The 19128-nt window shown below is 40.1% G+C and overlaps 2 protein-coding genes and 1 long non-coding RNA gene across 5 annotated transcripts; 2 read left to right on the plus strand and 1 right to left on the minus strand.

The window, feature by feature from the left end:
* The first annotated feature begins 156 nt into the window (after nt 1-156).
* Nucleotides 157-8163, plus strand: LOC134178958 (uncharacterized). Of its 2 annotated transcripts, none has more exons than XR_009969732.1 (9): nt 157-341; nt 393-486; nt 3627-3695; nt 4035-4074; nt 4139-4286; nt 5311-5363; nt 5429-5536; nt 6065-6173; nt 7740-8163. It is a non-coding gene; the product is annotated as an uncharacterized LOC134178958 (long non-coding RNA). The 2 variants fall into 2 exon arrangements; XR_009969733.1 differs by having other exon boundaries at nt 157-328.
* Nucleotides 8164-8998: 835 nt separating this feature from the next.
* Nucleotides 8999-9941, plus strand: LOC134177901 (tumor protein p53-inducible nuclear protein 1-like). 2 transcript variants are annotated; one of them, XM_062644678.1, is made up of 2 exons: nt 8999-9276; nt 9364-9941. In XM_062644678.1, exons 1-2 carry the CDS (start codon nt 9120-9122, stop codon nt 9780-9782), a joined length of 576 nt encoding a protein of 191 aa, XP_062500662.1. In that variant the 5' UTR covers nt 8999-9119; the 3' UTR covers nt 9783-9941. The 2 variants fall into 2 exon arrangements, with proteins under 2 accessions (XP_062500662.1, XP_062500661.1); XM_062644677.1 differs by having other exon boundaries at nt 9004-9276; nt 9346-9941.
* On the minus strand, nt 9726-19128 carry LOC134177900 (uncharacterized protein F13E9.13, mitochondrial-like). Its single transcript, XM_062644676.1, has 5 exons — nt 15073-19128; nt 14575-15014; nt 14420-14514; nt 12639-12970; nt 9726-10292 (listed from the first exon to the last, which is right to left on the minus strand). Exons 4-5 carry the CDS (start codon nt 12947-12949, stop codon nt 9977-9979), a joined length of 627 nt encoding a protein of 208 aa, XP_062500660.1. The 5' UTR covers nt 12950-12970; nt 14420-14514; nt 14575-15014; nt 15073-19128; the 3' UTR covers nt 9726-9976.

The raw sequence follows: 19128 nt of genomic DNA on the forward strand, positions 1-19128 counted from the left end.
CGTGCCCGATTCCCGTATAAAAATCCGGCGTTTTCGTGTTATACGGGAACCGGGCACGACGGCGCGAGAGGGTCTGGACGAGGCTAGTAACGGCTCTGGACGCTCGCGTGGCGAATTTTTTTGGGCCCACTTTCTTTAGTACCCGGATAAACGTCCCGTATACCCTGTAATCTGCACGTGACGTTGGCAAGAAACGTGACATGATTGTATTGTTGTTTGCGTTCGTTGGCTACTGCGCACCTTGCGACGCCACACCATTGACGTTGCTGAAGCGGTAGCCGCGTCGTAATTTTCGAACTCGGGGCCCATCAAAGCACATACGCACAAAGTAGGTATAGCAGGTAGGCTAGACGTTTCGTCTACCTTACGTTGTGATAACTTATTTTTCTTAGTTCATAATTCAGCAGAAATCTGCGTCAGTGCACTGGCATCGCAAAAGGAGCTGTTCCAACTTTCAGCTGTTCAACCAGAGACCTCTTCAAACTGGTGCACACATAATACAGCTAGCTATCTATTAAAATATGCAGACTACTAGTAGCTAGACTACGGTATGTATAGTCACGTAGACATAGATTAACTTTTTAGTTCTTCAGGAATATTGCATGGGCTTACACGTAATCTATACCTTACATTGTATATCTATAGTAAACATGCTTCTAAGTATAAAGTTTATAATAAACTCTGTCAAGCATTTTTGCTGTTCTGCTGAATACTGGCGGACAGACTGTGCTGTCTCTTTATCTTTTGTATTCGCTTCGGCATCACATACCTACTGACGGAAGGAGTTGTTTGAGTTGATCTCCTACTATTAGACACACTGGGGCGGCCAGCTTTTGCAGGAACAGAGCTTGAATTTTTCATGTGTTTTCGTCTGCTGAGGGCTGTAGGCTGCACCTGAATTCTTTGCCTGTGCTTTGTTATCCCTGTATGACTGCCAAAAGTGTGTAATGCTGAAACCAAACGCTGCTGTTTGGTCGGTGGATGTGTTGATTTTCCTCGACATTTCCAGTAGTTTTCAGAAAACTTTTTAACAGCTGTCAGATACCCGTCATTATTTGTCATGTTGGGGGCAAGTCCAGTTTCTAGGTCAACCATGACTTCATTGAGACTTGTTTTGACTGTCTCGATTGTCTGATTCTTGTCTTCACCACTACTGGGTATTTCAGTCTCCTTCATGGTTGTTTTCCGCCTTTTCTGTTGGAACAGAGCATCATCCAGCATGGCTGATTGTTTGAAAGAATGCCGTGTGTCTTCATTATGCCATTGAATATCAACAGAGAGGGACTGCAAGTTCGCTTCATCTGACTGTTGGTGAAGACTGCTATGGAAGCTAATGGGTTGGCAATCTTTTCCAAGAGCTACGCCTGCAAGGAGCTGGCGTCCTTTTGGGGAATCAGTTGGAATCTTGTTGATGGTGGACTTCATGTATTTTGTTGCTGCAACGAGCTGGTGTTTACATGGTGTTCCATTGTATCCTTCCAGGCAAGAGCATTTCCCTAGTTGCAAGTCTACTATCCAGTGGTTGTGTGGATCTGTGTGGCTTCTAACCATGTATAGATCAGGGTCTTCTTCTGTGGCTGTTACATCATCGAAGGAAGTGCTACCAAGCTTCACACCAGCTAATGTATATATATTTTAATGACACGAAGTGATCAAGTCTGTTACTTGCCAGTGAAAGTAAGTGGCGCTGATAATACAACTCCATTGTTATATGCATCATTTGGAATAACTGTACAGCATTCCAGGTCTTCTGCCTTGAAACAGAATATCTTTGATTATTCTTATGCTTGCCTCAGAATAATTATTCGTGTAGTTTCCTCGTGTTGGGAATTGTGTCCGGAAGCATAAAGCCCATTCTTCTTTTCACTGCCAGTAACTGTCTATCCGTTTTTTGAAAACAGGAAATTGACTGCTTTCAATTTCAGCTTTTACATTCATTAGGGCTTGCTCTGAAGATGAGTACAGAAGGCACTTTGTGAGCAGCATACAAGTTACCCTGTCGTTTCCTGTTACCCTGGACTTATCACTCCACAGCTAATGCCACATGCTTTGGAGGAAATGGTACACACAAAGATGCAGTTGTGCTTTTGGCCATACTATCTGGAGTGCTCTTCGTTCACTTGCAGAGTCATCAGTTAAAATTGTTAACAGCCCTGCAATTTTGCCTCTTCCAAAAAAGGCATAGTTAGGTAGGATGCTGACAAGTGCTTTAAGTGCAGCTGTAAGAGTCTCTACATCTTCACTTGAAGCCATCACACACCCTAACGGTACAGCTCCTGCAACAGTGCTGCAGCTGAGTACAAACACTGCAGTGTTTAAGTTGTCCAAGCTGGCTATAGAATCGCAGTAGACCATTTCACTGCTTTGGTACAATAGTTTGTGAGCTCTCGCCACTAAGGGTGTGACAACTGCTAAAAGGAATGGAAGATTGTGAGCGACTTTTTTAACTTTTGATGGATGTTCAGGAGCCACTGCTTCTTTGGTCTCCTCAGCTGACTGATAAAATTGAAGAAACGCTCTGCCGTTTTCTGAGCTATGGGCTTCATTAAATTGGTTTACTTCTAGCAATAGACGCTCAAACATTAATTTGCCATTTTCAGGGCCAACACACTTCTGTCTCCATTTTTGAAACAAGCGTTGGACATCCTGGCAGTTGGGGTTGATGGACCGATCAGCAAGTGCAACTTCAACATCTGAAGTGCCAAATGTTACCTGTAGTCTGTTAATATATTCATGCCGAGCCCTGGCTGCTGAGTATCCTGACTCAAACAAATTGTTGTACTCCTCTTTGGCGCAATTAGGAAACAATACAGACAGGTGGACAGACTCACAGACAGAGAGATAGACAGGCACACAGACAGACAGATGGATAGACACACAGACAGACAGATGGACAGACACACAGACAGACAGACGGACAGACAGATGGACAGGAAAACAGATGGACAAACAATTGACAGACGGACATACAAACAATGGACAGACAATTGACAGACAAGCAAACAAACAATGGATAGACAGATGGACAAACAATTGACAGACACAGACAAACAATGGACAGACACATAGACAAACAATTGACAGACAGACAGACAGGTGGACAAACAATTGACAGACACAGGCAAGCAGTGGACAGACACACAGACAAACAATGGACAGACACACAGACAAACAATTGACAGACACACAGACAAACAATTGACAGACAGGTGGACAAACAATTGACAGACACAGGCAAGCAATGGACAGACAGGTGGACAAACAATTGATAGACACAGGCAAGCAATGGACAGACAGGTGGACAAACAATTGACAGACAGGTTGACAAACAATTGACAGACACAGACAAGCAATGGACAGACACATAGACAAACAATGGACAGACACACAGACAAACAATTGATAGACAGACGGAAAAACTATCGACAGATGACAAATGTATCATGAATGGTAAATACACTACACACACACACACACACACACACACACACGCACACCTATCTGCCACACCCACGCACTTTCCATCTAAACTCATTTCAAGTCTCTGTTTGTCTGTTGTGGTGTGAAACACGGAAGTTGCATGACGTCGATTAGTTTATGTGTTGGATGTATTTCATGTGTTGCAGGGTTGAGGCGATCGAATGGCTACGAAAGGAGACGATTGTTATTTCTATTATAATACTGAATGTGTGAAGGTACAGTTGGTATAGTCACCAATCATGTGAATTATTGATTAATAATTTATTAATATAGATTAATTGTATGCTATTTATTTATATTAATAAATAAATAAATAATTTGCATACAATTAATTTATATAAATAAATAAAAATTATAAATTAATTGTATGCAAATTATTGATTTATTTATTAATAAATAAAAATAAATAAATTAATAATTTGCATATAATTAATTTATATAAATTAATTGTATACAATTTTTTTTTTTTATTTAATAATGATTTATTTATATAAATTATTTGTATGCAAATTATTTTTTATTTTTGTACGTCTTAACTGTCGTCTCTATTCCAGGGTGACCAATGCCCTTTCCGTCACAGTCAAGCTGCACTCGGTAACAACACTTGGTGACACTTTTGTCTATTTCTCACATTGTTGTGAGAATGTTGAATGTTTAGCCGTTGAAGAGTGAGTTGTTGTGTTGCTTTGAGATTCAATCGAGTGGCTGCCTCAAGCCCAACTGTCCTTTCAAGCATTTCAAGCCGAGAAATGTGAGCACACTGGGAACGAGCTCGATGCCGGTGATGTCAACGACACAGCCAGTTGGTATGACATGTTAATGGGAGAGTTTAGGGGATAGCAGCATGTACAGACAAGTGGGCAAAGGGTTGGACTTGATAGACAGACAGAGGGAAAGAGATGGATGATGGGAAGTTGATTGGATGGAAGGGAAGACGTGTAGACAGATGGAGAATCAAAGATGTTTGGATGGATGGACAGACAGACAGATGGACAGACAGACAGATGGACAGACAGACAGACAGACAGGCAGATGGACAGATGTAATAGTGTTGAAATTTTAAATATATGTATTGACAGACAGATGGACAGACAGACAGACAAATGGACAGACAGACAGATGGACAGACAGACGGACGGACAGACAGCAGATGGAAAATCAAAGATGTTTGGATGGATGGACAGACAGATGGACAGACAGACAGACAGACAGACAGACAGATGGAGAATCAAAGTGACTAGCCTCCACCCTGTCCCGACTCTACTTCCTGTCTGTACAGCATGACGCAACTTCCACGTACGGACGGGACAGACAAAATGGCACTTATCTATAGATGTTTGGATGGATGGATAGACAATGGACAGACAGACAGATGGAGAGAAGAACAGACAGAGAGATGGACATACATACATACAGACAGATGAACAAACAGACAGACAGACAGACAATGGACAGACTTACAGACAGACAGACAATGGACAGACAAGTAGACAAACAGACAGAAAGATGGACAGACAGATAGACAGATGGACATACAGACAGACAGACAAATGGACAGACAAGTAGACAAACAGACAGAAAGATGGACAAACAATACACAGACAGGAGAGAGGACAGACAGAGAGATGGACATACAAACAGACAGATAAACAGACGGACAGACAGACAATGGACCAACAAGTAGACAAACAGACAGAAAGATGGACAAACAATGGACAGACAGACAGACAGTTGATTGGCTGACAGATTCATGAATGAAAGAAGACACTAATCCTGTACAATCCCTCCATCCCTCCACAGTAAAGATCTACATTTTGTATTTTGTTTGAGTTGCTGTCAAACCGTCTGTTCGTGCTTCTACCAACTTGGTTCAAGCAATTTCCGTGAGAATTACTCTTGTGTGTTGCTTGGCTAAATATCAGTAATGAGAACTCGTCTCTTGTGTCAGTTGGAGTTGGAAAGGAAGGGATGATGTCTCTATCAGCCCAGTCAGACAACAAAGGAACATCAAATTTGACTGTTAGTGGGCAGATAGTCACACCAACAAAACCGATCGGTGAGGGTGTGTGTGTGTGTGTGTGTGTGTGTGTGTGTGTGTCTGTGTTTGTGTGTGTATGTGTCTGTCTGTATGTCTGTCTGTGTTTGTCTGTCTGTGTTTGTGTGTGTGTGTGTGTGTGTGTGTGTGTGTGTGTGTGTGTGTGTGTGTTGTGTGTCTGTCTGTCTGTCTGTCTGTGTCTGTCTGTCCGTGTCTTCCTGTTTTGTGTGTGTGTGTGTGTGTGTGTGTGTGTGTGTGTGTTGTGTGTGTTGTGTGTGTGTGTGTGTGTGTGTGTGTGTGTGTGTGTGTGTGTGTGTGTGTGTATGTGTGTGTGTGTGTGTTGTGTGTGTGTGTGTGTGTGTGTGTGTGTGTGTGTGTGTGTGTCCAAGTGCCTGAATATTATCCTTGCTGTCCCGGATTTCTCGTACACGACGCGCTGTGCAGAAAGTCTACAGTAACGATTCCAGTATTTGTAGTTCTTGTTTGATTCTATTGTGGTAGCGTCTTTCTTGGCCTCAACGTGTGTTGAATATGTGTGTGTGCTGTTAGGAGCATCTTCTTCTGTGTGCAGTTTGGCATGGGAATGGTCTGCTAACCACATAAATCAGGAATTGGGTATAGCAATTGAGTTTTAGAGCAGCAGCTGAAAAAATTCTTGGTACGTTTCAAATAAATAAATAGATTTTGGGCAAGGATTCAATTAGCAAGATTGATATTCTAAACATTTGTGTGTGAGCAATGCTAGCATGTATACCTTGCTTTGTCAACATTTGCTTAATATTTAATTTAAAGAATTTTGAGAAATTTTTAGATAATTTGATGTTTGCTTTTGTGTGCTGGGTTTGATAGTTAATTAATTCAACATCTAAAATTTAGTTTCAATCATTTGTCTGTTAATTTGCATTTTGATAATGATTTATACAGCCTACATTGATTGATTTGTACTGCCAATTTATATATAGTCAACATTATTGTATACAGACAATATTGATTGATGTATCGTGTACAGTAAATATTAATTGATATATACATTAGCAATAGTGTTGAGCTTAACCTTGTTTCGAAGACTGACATTCTCTATTTCAAGTTAGTCAAGAAGCAGCAAGATGTCTATGTGGAAACATGGATTATTTTGGTGACCTTGTTCTTTAGTGTGGACATAGACTTTTTATGGATAAAACCCCATGATGCAACCAGTGAAATTATTTGGCGTGCACTGCTTGTAGATAACAAGGAATTCAAACGAGAACTAAAATGAAGGACCGAGCAATAATAGTCTTACTATATATCAACCAATATAGACTGTGTATATCAATCAATATTGACTGGCTGTATAAGATCATATTGACTATATATAAATAGACTGTATAAATCAATCAATGTAGGCTGTAGAAATCATTATCTAACTGTAAATTTACAGACAAATATGATTTTAGGTATAATTTTACATGTTGAATTAGCTATCAAACCCAACACACCTCAGATTATTCAAACATTTCTCAATTTTTAAAAATTAAGTACTAAATAAATGTAGGAAAGTGAGGTATGCCATACATTCTTTACATACACTTTACATGCATACGATACATGGTTTGGTTGCAGCCAATAATACAGAATGAGGATCTACATGTGTAGAGGTATGGTTGGCGTGTGAGGGTCGCCTCGTGATGAATTTGAAGCTAAAGAAGAGATCTCATTCTAGGAACACTTTCACTTGAGAGAGGACTTTCAATTTGCCTCTGTAATTTTTGAAATAAGTTTATTTCTTGTGGCAGGGTACAAGACCTACGATACCACAAATATGACTCAATGTTAACTAATTAAGTTGTCAATATTACAGATAATTGTGAAATATTGGATTGGCTACGTGTATCAATCGGTATCGGCTTGTATTGGTCTAGATTATCAGTTATTGGAGAATAAGTAAAACTGTTTTATCAGTGCAACTTTAGCAAAAAAGGGTTTTTGTACATGTTCCAGTGCAGGCGTGTATGTATGTTTTGCCTTTAACAGCCAGTGCTGCAAAAATGGTGCAGCTATACTTTTTTTGTGGTGTCCATATATATTGGTCCCTTGAAAATCAATGGTTCAGCGAGTGTGGTCCATGTCATTACACTGTACAAGTAACCAGTTCATGTACTGTACACTCTTTTAATTAATTGATTAATTAAATGAAAAATTTTACTGAAGAAATGCTATGCTTAATATTTTGCATTGTGTGTAGGACATGTGAAGAAGATTGCACATATTTGGAAGGTTGGATCAATGAATGGCATGTCAAAGTAGTGTCCAGCAAAATCATGCCACTATTCAAGCTGCTAGTGCAACAGCTGTGACATTTGTTTACCAGTTTACGATGCTGTATAATTCAATTCTAACCAGTTATAGTCATTACCGGTTGGATATAATAATATAAATACACACACACACACACACACACACACACACACACACACACACACACACACCACATGTATAATAACCTAAGTGTATACTGAGCACTGATAACAATCTGTGGCCAATCAGTACCGAGTAGCAAGTCAAATAACAACCTGTTTGTAGTTGTGTGTGTGTACAATGTTGCATTTAGTAACTCTTGCATACTGCTTCAAGTGTGCTATAGCGAATTACGGTTAATTAGTAAAATTCACGTACATATACTTGGGAGGCAATGGTTTGGCTTCATGTATTGCTTAGAACTCTCTAGTTCCTTCAAGATTGAATACGCCAAATAGGAGTGCACCGGCTTGTTGTCTCCAGCCTGCTCATTGATTCTTCCAGCCAGATTTCTGCAGGCAGACTCACTGGGCATCATTGGGCTACTGTGTGGGTCGCTAAAGTGAGTGGCTTTGGGCACAGTGATGAGCTGGTCCTTCTCTGGACTCACTTTGGGAAAGAAAGGTCAGTCTCGCACAATCTTGCCTGTTTAGGCGTCTAGCGGACCTAGATGCATTGAAAAAGAAGTAGACACGTGGTGGAGTGCAGATTGAGTCTCATGTACGTGTGCATAGGTACGGCTTCACTAGCTAACCTGCCCTTGAATGTCGTAAGAAAAGAGCTCGAAAACTTGGCAAACATGTCGCGAAATCGAAAAGAGCGCGAAAGAAACAGGCGGGACTAAACGCACTTTCAGGTCAGCGCGGCTTCAAATCGTTGTGTGATGGGGGCCAAGCCAGGCTGACGGCCACGCATGCTCACTAGATTCCCATGCTCACAAATGGAGGACGATATTGAATCGGCGCTACACGAGTCTGGGAGGCCGAGGCTAGAGGGCCGCTTTTGAAAAATACTCTACGTACATACAAAGTCCCTCAAAATTAGGTAAAGTGTTTTTCATACCTATTTTTTCTAAACTTCTTTCTTCCCGCCCACTTTTGCCCTTTCTCCGCCTACTCTGTGCTTTGTACGTAGGCGCCTGTAGAAACCTCTGGGATCCGAGGCTACAAGACATGACACGACACGTGCAGCATGACACACGCATGCTACGCACGTGCGCAGGTGACGTCACAATCATAGGATCCACTTCCAGGATGCGCAGCGTTCAAACACACAATAATCGTCTTTCTGACTGTTGCCGTTTGTCTTTCGTGTAAATCATTCAACTATGCTAAGTGGCTTGATAGACTACATTTGGGGCCCAGAGATAAACTACCATGCGAATGGCGATCAGGACAAGGATTTCGTTCATATAGATCTCAACGAACCCATTGAAGACGATTGGGTACATATAGAAGAGCCAGAACCACCACAAACAAATGAAGGTAAACATCTGGCATACGCAGCTCATTTGTGTGCCTTCTCTGGTAACCTGTGCATACTGTACTGTAAAGATCGTCCTGCTGACGCAGATGACAGCGCCTCGATGACCAGTGATGGCAGTTGGATTGTTACGCCGCCAGAATGTTTCACGAGACCGCTGTGTGAAGAGCCAGAACAAAATGAACTGGAAGATCTCCTGATCGAACACCCCAGCATGTCTGTATATCACGATGTCCCATCCCGCCAACACCACGCCAGGCCTAGGGTAGCAGCGCGGGATCTGGCAATCGTCCAAGGGGGTCTAGACAACCGATCGGAAGTAACATTGGGACTAGCTGCCAGCTGCCAAGTAGCACATACTCGTCGTCGGTCTACACGCTCCTCCAAGTGTAAGGAAACACGCAAGGCGTTGAAGCGACATAACCTGACTCATGTACACTGGACAAAGAAATCTCTGCATCAGAGGCGATACTCTCAACGAGGCATATTGTGTCCTCGCAAACATTAGACACATCTCTAGGCTAATACGTCAATAGCAATATAAATATGTAGTTAGTTGTTTTGTATCTAAGGATTGCAGCATCATAAGTTACTCCTTGACTCAGATCATCTGATGTATACTGCACCTATTTAAATGTTATATTCGCAACAGGCAATAGGAATGTAAATAATGAGTGTCTCTAGAATGCAACAGATTTCTAGTTATTCACCAGGATGTAGAGATTGCATAAATTCAACGACCCTTGCAATGTTTACTTCATTTGACCACACGCCGTCCTTTTTAAAATGTGATCCCACAATCACGCCATGTGCTTGACTGAATTCACTTACATTAGTCACAGTTACGCCTGACCCAATCAAGACTGGTAGTTCTGTGGAATTTAGGACGTTTTCAACATCTCTTCTTTGTGCAGGATGACCAGTTGCAATACCAGTAACAACAACTCCATCACTGAGAAAATATTCAGCAGACTTTGCAGTTTCTGCAATATCGAAATCCGATGTTAACACATGTGAGCTGCAAAAGAGAATCAGCGGTATAACTCAACAGCAGTCATTTGCTCTAGACCCTGAAAGAAGAAATTTGTGCTGGAGAAAAATTCATGCGATTTCATACCATCACAAGCTCACCCCACAAAATAATTCTGCACAAGTAGTGATGTTTCTAGAAAAAGCACAATTTTTCTCCCGCACAAATTTCTTCTTTCAGGGTAAGTCTACAAGCATGTCACAAATAAAGAATTTGAGAGCTACATTTAATTACAATAAGAATATACAAGTTAGCTGCGGTCATGGATCCTCAGCATATGCCACTAGTATTCTTATACGTAGTCTTGACAGCTAGACAATCTACAACAATGTCTTTGTGTGCTAAATCAGCAGATCATTTCGTCCATCTTCTTTCACTGCGCTACGTACAAATATCTGGTAATCAGTGCTGCTTTGCTCTTTCATTGTGGTAGCAGTAGTCACAAGCCACAAAAATTCAGTACTGTCTAATAAACGTTTGCGTACGTCACTTCGGTTGCAAAACTCAAAGCCAGCTTGTTAGTTTATCTCCCAGATGTACACATGTATATCTTTTATTTCTTAATCTCCTAAAGGAAATGTCTATAAATGATAAGTCTGCAAAGAAGATGAAGAATAGCCTTATTTCCTGTCAAATCTGCTACACAAAAGATGAAAAAGAAATCCTCATACTTTATTGCCATTATTGAAAATTCCTGCCAACTGAACTATCATGTGATAAATAAATAAATAAATACAACTGCATGCCAGTATATCAAGTACTCAATATCGGAAACAACGGTAGACTCAAATTAAACATGAGAAATTCCGCCAGATCTAATAACTTTGACCCAGGCCTGACTCTGACCATGCAATGCTGTTGACAACCAATACTAAAAGAGAATGCTGAGTGATAGTAAAAGCAGTCCTAGAATGCCTAATCTGCCACTGCACATCAGAACTAAAACGCTGAGAGATAAACCTCTTACTTGCAAACTTGACAATATTCATGCAACTGTTTACAACCTCAGCTCCAAACTAAACTGCTTTAGATGCCTACGTATATGCAAACCAACTATCCATTTGCTCGATCACTTTCAATTAATGTTCATATCCCTAATAAAACCTATCAATATTGCTTGGAAAGGTAAAGAATCAAAATGCTTTGACACTACCAGCTTCATGCATGCTCTTACCTCAAAACACAGTCACAAACCAGCCTACAACTGTACAGTACATTCATTCTAGAAAGTTTCATACACAGCTTAGCCTACTGTGGAAATCTTCATTGTATCTTTCTTCATTTCAAACTAGCACAGTATTATGGTACACCAACAACAATTGGCCAGTCAGCTGAGATTACACCAAACAGAGCCAAACAACAATTATATTGAATACCAAGCCAACTATGATACTACCGCAAAAAGAGGAAGTAAGCTAAAGCAAACTACAATACACATATTAATATTAAAAAGTGATCTTAATTAATTAAGTCACAAATCACTGTTTTTCAGCAAGCTTGCCTGGCTGTGATTAAGCTGCTCTCAATTAAAACGAACAAATCTAGTCCCAATCTCATCTTTACAAAAACAAGAATTAAATGCTTATGTATGCTCATGCTTAATCACATTAACCTACCCTGAAAAAAGAAATTTGTGCCGGAGAAAAATTGTGCATCACTACTTGTGCGGAATTAATTTGTGTGACAATAAGGCCATGCGCAGTAAGATCATGCGCAAGGGAAAAATATGTGGAATTTAGTTTGTGCAATGGGCTTGTGATCGCACAAAATCACATGAATTTTTCTCCTGCACAAATTTCTTCTTTCAGGGTATACACAAATGTATTAATCTTGTCACCTAGTAATCAAAAAATTCACACACGTTCAAATACTACACTAGCACAACAAAACTGTTACTATTCCCAAAATTCATGTTACATTTTGATAAAAAATAAAAAAAATCACTGAACTGCCTCCACTCTCCACAAAACCTGAAAATTGAACTTACCTAAAAAACTTAGAGAAATATCGCATACACTTCCAACAATAAATATCAATTAAGTTCCTTTACTGGCATAAGTCCTTTACAGCAAATAGAGTAAAGGGTTTTACGCTTATGCCTCACACACTACAACTTGACACATAAACATGCTCGTGTATTACTGCATTGAAAATCATAAATTAAATGGGTGCCGACTGATAGCTACAAAAGTGACTTCTTCATTTTCCACTAAAAGATATTACACAAACAATCACACAAAGAAATAAAAAAGTAGAAGTAACATCTATAATAATAACACATGCACAAAAGCAGACTACCTACTGTAGTATCAATGTCTACAGCAAATGACATACCAGTGTTTTTTCTTGATATCAGTAAATATTAAAACTTCATTAGCTCCAATCATCTTCCGATATCGAAGAAGCTGTCCAGCACACGACTCCATTATTCCTTCATCACCAATGTGAGCAAACACGAATCCTTCCACTCGAACAAAGTTCAAACTGGCTGCTTTTGCAACAGCAATAGCTTCTATATTTGCATTCGACAATATCTGAATTCCACAAGGCAACTCTGTTTCATTCTTTACACAATAACTAATAGCTGTCATGGCAGCTGTAATCTCTGGACCAACTCTTTTGTTCACGTAGGGCACATCATGCATATTCTCCACAATAAGGCCATGCTACCAAACAGTACAAATTAAAATAAGTCAAAGTATACATGTATTCGCTGAAGATCTCCTAGTCAAATTTACACTAGTCCTATGCACAGCCCGAGTATAGGCCTGTTTGAAACTACAACGTATGTCAATAGCTGTGTGATTCTAGTGTGACAACTCTAGCTCAGTTGTGCATTTCTCTATCTTTCTCCTAGTCTCCTGAAAAACCAATGAATTAGTGTGTAGTGAAGAATATTACAAGTGGAAGGATTAAGAGAAAAACCTGAATTGAGGTACTAATAAGACAAATTCAGCAACAAAGGTATAAAAAGCAACACAATCACAACATCGTCTTTTACAACTTTTCACCACTCATTTGTCATCAAAAGAAAATACAAGATGAATAAACAGAGCCAGCAAACGCTATGGCATTATGCTGTAGCACTTTTTACACTTTTTAAAATTAAAAATTTTGCTGACAGCCTGTTGCAGTCTGGGTTCCCAAGGAATTGTATGGAACCCTGTACGCAATGCATGCATACACAATGTGTTGTCCACACAGTCAATCAGTCTACTTTCTTTGTGCTAGATTCTTGTAATGTAATTTTCAATTCTTGTGTTGACCACGCTTCCTCCTAGCGTGCATTAGACCGTAACACTTTGAATTTGCTTCTGCCAAGCCTGATATTTCAACTATGAGCAGAAGAAACGGAATTTTGTAAAAGTGACAAGACTTTGCGAGTAGCTACTCAAATGTATACGGTTGAACTGACTTCTAGTTTGCGGGCTGTGCTTGTGGGTGGCTATGTCTTGTAACAGAATCAAAATGCAAAGTTTACATGTAAGAGATGCTCATAAATTAATCATCAAAAAAGGAAGTATTTTGACAGTGATGAGCAGTCAAGCATTTCCATCAAAGGGAAAGAACCAAAGAAAAACAAACCAAGCAAACTTGTTTAACAGTGCAAGTGCAATATATGACCTTATGTTGATCCCAACACCATCACTAAGCAGCAGTGCATTGGATATATCAGCAAACATCATACATTTGTATTAATGCTTACATGCTATTAATTAAACAAACAGACAGCTAGATGCTTTCAATGTTGCTATATTTATACACATACATTTATGCAATGCCCTCATTGGCATTGATTATCAATGCCATCTTTTCACAAAACTAAGCCCAACTTCACAATCCTAGCATGAGTTACTAAGTAAAAATAGCAGCCAATTTGACATACAAGTAGCTTATAGCCTAGCCATATAAATCAATCAGTCAATCAATTAATCAATCCATCAAGTTTTAATATCTCTATATGTTTCACCATATCTGCTCTAGTGTGCTCCCTACTTCGCTTTCAAGAAAGATCCTGCATTAAATATACCCGTACGTATAAGGTTCTCCCTAAACCACAACCGCCCCAGTGCTACTGATTGCAACTACTCTCCATTCACATTGACTTGGCTTACTTAATAACTTCACTGCACAATGTACTAGAGGCGATATTGGTACTGTTCAAAACTGCAGAACCTGCCATTTTACCAGTGAAACAACAGAGATCAATCTAGAAGTAGGAGCAAGTGATAAAACATCTGCCTTTCAAATGTTTCCTGCAACTACTTACATGATCTTTACATTGCTATGTCCATTCCTACTGCATCCGGGCATAGTAGAGCATTGTCATCATTGTCCAGTTCTGGTGTGTCTTCATCACCTTCATTCTCTTCAAGTCTGAACATTCTCGGTCTCTTGATTTCCTTCAGCAATCTCCACCTCCACCTCCTATTCCTCTTCTACTCAATTTTGAATGATGGATCCTTAATGACAGTCTCCCTGCAGCCTGTCCTTCTGCCACAACTGCTCTTCCTCCTTCAGGACATGATCAAAGTGTTTGGCACATAATTCTGGAGTAACAATGTGAAAGGCTGCAGATACCAGAAATGGTTTGTTGTGTGATCATGGAGGTATAGTTGGAAGTCCAACTAGACCAGCTCTATTGGTTTCAACTCACAGTGTCACACTGGTGAACAAGGACAACACAGCCCTTTTCCTTGGCAGCTTTATCTGTGGAGTAAACCTTTCGATTGAGATTAAGCTGTTCGATTTTTGTGAGAGATCCCACCTGAGGTCTTTCTCATCAAATGGAATGACCTTTGCAGTAAGCCATTGCATAACCATTTGCAGCACTGTCACAGATCAAAGTGAGACATTGTTTGCGAGCAAGTGACTTTGCTCTAATGCATCATAGGGGTACTCTGAATGTCCATCCATCCATACCTACGTCCGTGTATGCGCCACCACTCATACACCCTGGGGCAATCATTTAGGAATTAATAAATTCAAATGATTCTTTGCTAGTTTTAAAGAAGGTAAACATAAAATAGCTCACGTCACATGAAGTCATCACTTGAGATGTAGTGTTTCTATGGAAACTATGCTCACTTATGTGACAGTGTTGCACCACTGCTACACCCAGAAGACAGCTGTTATAAATTGATCATTTTGAATAATTGTTTGTTTTCCTTGATGGGTATAAAATACTAACACTTTATGTTATGTGACCATAACTCTGTTATTGCCATGGCAGCAATATTGAATTAGGCATAAGCAGCGTTAACTTATATAGTGATTGAGTTGTTGTGACAGTTAATGCTGTTCTTAGCTAATACTTAGAATATCATATAAGTTTTTTCCACTCTGCAGCTAGTCAAGCAAGTAAGGTACATGTTCATTCGCACAGGCAAGAATGAAACGAGCACCCACGTAATTTTTAGCAGCTTGTAAACCATTCGAGAAAATGCTGAGAATTAAGCTCATCATGATAATACAATGTCTTCTTTTTAGAGCAGAAAACATGATCAGTGCCACAGATCCACTTTCTGTCCAGTCAGCATGCAATTAGTCAAGCACTGCCGTCTCCCAGGTGATTGCTTCCACCCGCCTCTTCCATCATGATCTATCCACAGAAAGTTTTGGAGCAATGGTTAAATTTAAGATAGATTATGGGTCTTCTTTCTTCCTGTACACACTGTACTGCTTGATCCTCCTCAGGTAATTCTGCTGCTACTTAACAATGTTCCTTTGCTCGTACAAAAATAGTTATTGTCTGTCTTGATATATCTTCTCTATCTCTATAAAGTTTGATCTGTCTGTCTGTCTGTCTGTCTGTCGTCTGTCTGTCTGTCTGTCTGTCTATCAATTTCATTTATTGAAACACAAACTCTACATTACATTTCTAACACTAAATACAAGAAATCTACTGAGTTCAGCTTTAGTTTAATGCAAACTACTTTGGTAGTCTCTATTGTGTATGTTCTCATCTTCTTCTCCAGGGAAGACACGTGTCAGCTTGTGGAGGATGACTCTAGCGTTGCATCGTTGTAATATTATTGAGAATTTTTTCTCCAAAAACCTCTAAAGTCAGCTTCATTTGTATAGCCTTCAATGTCCCTTGATCTTCTGGCTAGTTTGTTTAGATAGTTGGTAGCTTCTGATCCCCATGTTCCAAAATGTTCAAATACCAGAGGAGTGAAATTGAGGCTTGATGTATTGCCAGCATGTTGTTGTTTTTCGTATTTGATCATCTTCCTTTCCTCCCTTCTTGCTGCAGCAAAACCTTCCTCTAAAGCTGCCTGCTTTAAAGCGTCTTGCCTGAAAGGATGAGCCATAGCCACATCAAGGTCATAGCTACACCCAGAGTCATACACAACTATGTCTGGTCTATTCTCATTTCCAGAGTAACGATGTCGAGGTTCTTTCTCGTGATGAATCTTTAATTCATGTAGACAAGTGCTCCATGCATTTACAATTTTATCGTGTTGCCACACAGGCCCACCTCCATGTTTGCATGTAAGAAGATGATATTCATCTGCCAACTTGCCACATTCACACTGGATGTTCCAGTTGACAAAAGGTGCAGGTATGTCCAACCTCAGAGATGCTGCCAAACGAAATTCGTCGGGTTCCAGTGCAAAAATCTCTTCAGTAGGAATGGCTTCCAGCTATGACCCAGCTCCCTTACCTCTTATTGATCTAAATTTAGCTGCAGCTCTATCTGATTGTGAAACTGAAGTTTCCAGGCAGGAATTTGCGTTTGTCTCGTGTAGTTGACTAGATAGTTTTTGTTGTAATTTCTTGGGCTGTTTGACAAACTCACTTAAATGTCTGTCTGTCTGTCTGTCTGTCTGTCTGTAACATCAATCATGCCAACACTACCGGGCCAATCACCATAAAACTGTGAAGACTGTGTTCCACACCACAATGCAAACGTATGCTTCGGTATTAAGACGGTCCCTTCGGATTGAGTGTATCTCTCCTAGCGGACGGAAGTGAGGCATAAATGGGACATCTGTTGTTATTACAGTGGCAATGAATGTGGCTATCTTCTTACCACAATCACATTTTTATTATAATAAGAAGGCACGGGTATACATAGGGCATACACGTACCCGCTTTAGTAACGCCAAACTACATGGCCATTCTCATGACTAAACGGTAAACTGCAAGCTGATATTCAACGTGAAAGCATGTGACGACTGCGTGCATCACTCCGAATTTCTGTATACTTGTAGGAGAGCCTAAAACATGATTTTGCATTCAATTAACCTGATGTGGTATCATTTTACATGCTTACGCCCTCCTCTCCCAATTTGTTGCTTTCACATTTCCATCTTCATGATGAACAGTTACTGTTCAGCTTCTGCATAAGCTATATAAAGAAGAGCTGTGTGTGTGGTGTGTGGTGTGTGTGTGTACGTGTACGTGTACATGTGTGTGTGTGTGTGTGTGTGTGTGTGTGTGTGTGTGTGTGTGTGTGCATGTGTGTGTGTGTGTGTGTGTGTGTGTGTGTGTGTGTGTGTGTGTGTGTGTGTGTGTGAGGGAGGGGTTGCGTTCTTGCACTATTGTTATTTAACATCTTTTTTTCTGTCATGCTACACATTGCCTTCAAGAATTGCAATAAAGGTGTTTAAATTCAATCGCGCTCTGATGGAACAGTTTCAACCTTCATCGATTCAGTGCAAAATCCAAAGTCAGTGACATTCTCATACGTGACCTTCTCTTTACAGATGACTGTGCCTTTGTTGCGCACAACATAAGAGGATATTCAATTCATCATGGATTGCTTTTCAAATGCTGCACGACATTTTGGGCTCACTGTAAGTCTCAAGAAGTCCAAAGTCTTGTACCAACCAACACCTGGGTTTTCTTACACACCTCCTGTTGTAAAAGTGTAAGACACCCCACTGAGCTCAGTTGCCAAGTTTCATATTTAGGAAGTACTCTGCCTCAAAACCTTGTTGTGGATGATGAAATTTCAATGCATCCTGTAGAGCTGGTGCTGCTTTTAGTAATCTCACTAAATGCCTTTGGAATGAACATGGCATTACCACAGCAACTAAGATCAAAGTCTATAAAGCAGTTGTAATTACCACATTACTTTATGGCTGTGAGACTTGGACATTATATAGAAGACACATTAAACAACTTGGACAAATTTCACATGCAATGTCTTCGCAAAATCGCCAATGTCAAGTGGTAAGAATGGTACACAATACAAGGTTTTGAAAAAATGCAACATGCCTGGAATTGAGGCTTTGCTACTTCAAGCTCAACTTCGATGGTGTGACCATCTTGTTCAAATGAAGGATGATAGAATCCCAAACGCAGTGTTTTATGGTCAGCCAAAGGAAGGTTCTAGAACAGCAGGAGGTCAGAGACTACGCTTTAAAGACTCACTAAAATCCAATTTGAAATCTTGTAATATTGATGTATCCAACTGAGAATGCTATGCATCAGACAGATCTCTGTGGAGATCTTATTGCAGAAAGTCCTTAGAACATTTTGAAGACCAACATTCGAAAGTACTCCAACAAAAAGATAAGAACGGAAGACTGCAGAGTGGCAACTTCACTTACGATGTTTGTGGATGCTCCTGCACAGCATGCATTAGTCTTTGGAAACACAGACAGAGCCATAAAATAAGCTTGGTTGTGTCGGTCACTCACTCCACCCGTGTGTGCTGATTATATCCGGGTCTTTAGCTAATTAGATAAAATGTTTGGTCATAATGGGAATTTGTGTTGTTAACCTTTCCCGGGCAAAGAACGAGCTAATGAGCTAGAAGTTGATATAGTTGACTCCTATTTCGCTTCAACACCAAAAAGTTGGCTGTTCTATC

This window comes from Corticium candelabrum, chromosome 4, assembly GCF_963422355.1.
Source record: "Corticium candelabrum chromosome 4, ooCorCand1.1, whole genome shotgun sequence".
Classification (NCBI taxonomy): domain Eukaryota; kingdom Metazoa; phylum Porifera; class Homoscleromorpha; order Homosclerophorida; family Plakinidae; genus Corticium; species Corticium candelabrum.

Excerpts from the sequence above, each read along its gene's own strand:
- LOC134177901 (XM_062644677.1), top strand. The coding sequence starts at position 9,120 with ATGCTAAGTGGCTTGATAGACTACATTTGGGGCCCAGAGATAAACTAC. Across the intron at positions 9,277-9,345 it reads ACCACCACAAACAAATGAAG|ATCGTCCTGCTGACGCAGAT; the intron begins GTAAACATCTGG and ends TGTACTGTAAAG.
- LOC134177900 (XM_062644676.1), bottom strand. The coding sequence starts at position 12,949 with ATGCATGATGTGCCCTACGTGAACAAAAGAGTTGGTCCAGAGATTACA. Across the intron at positions 10,293-12,638 it reads GATATCAAGAAAAAACACTG|CTCACATGTGTTAACATCGG; the intron begins GTATGTCATTTG and ends TCTCTTTTGCAG.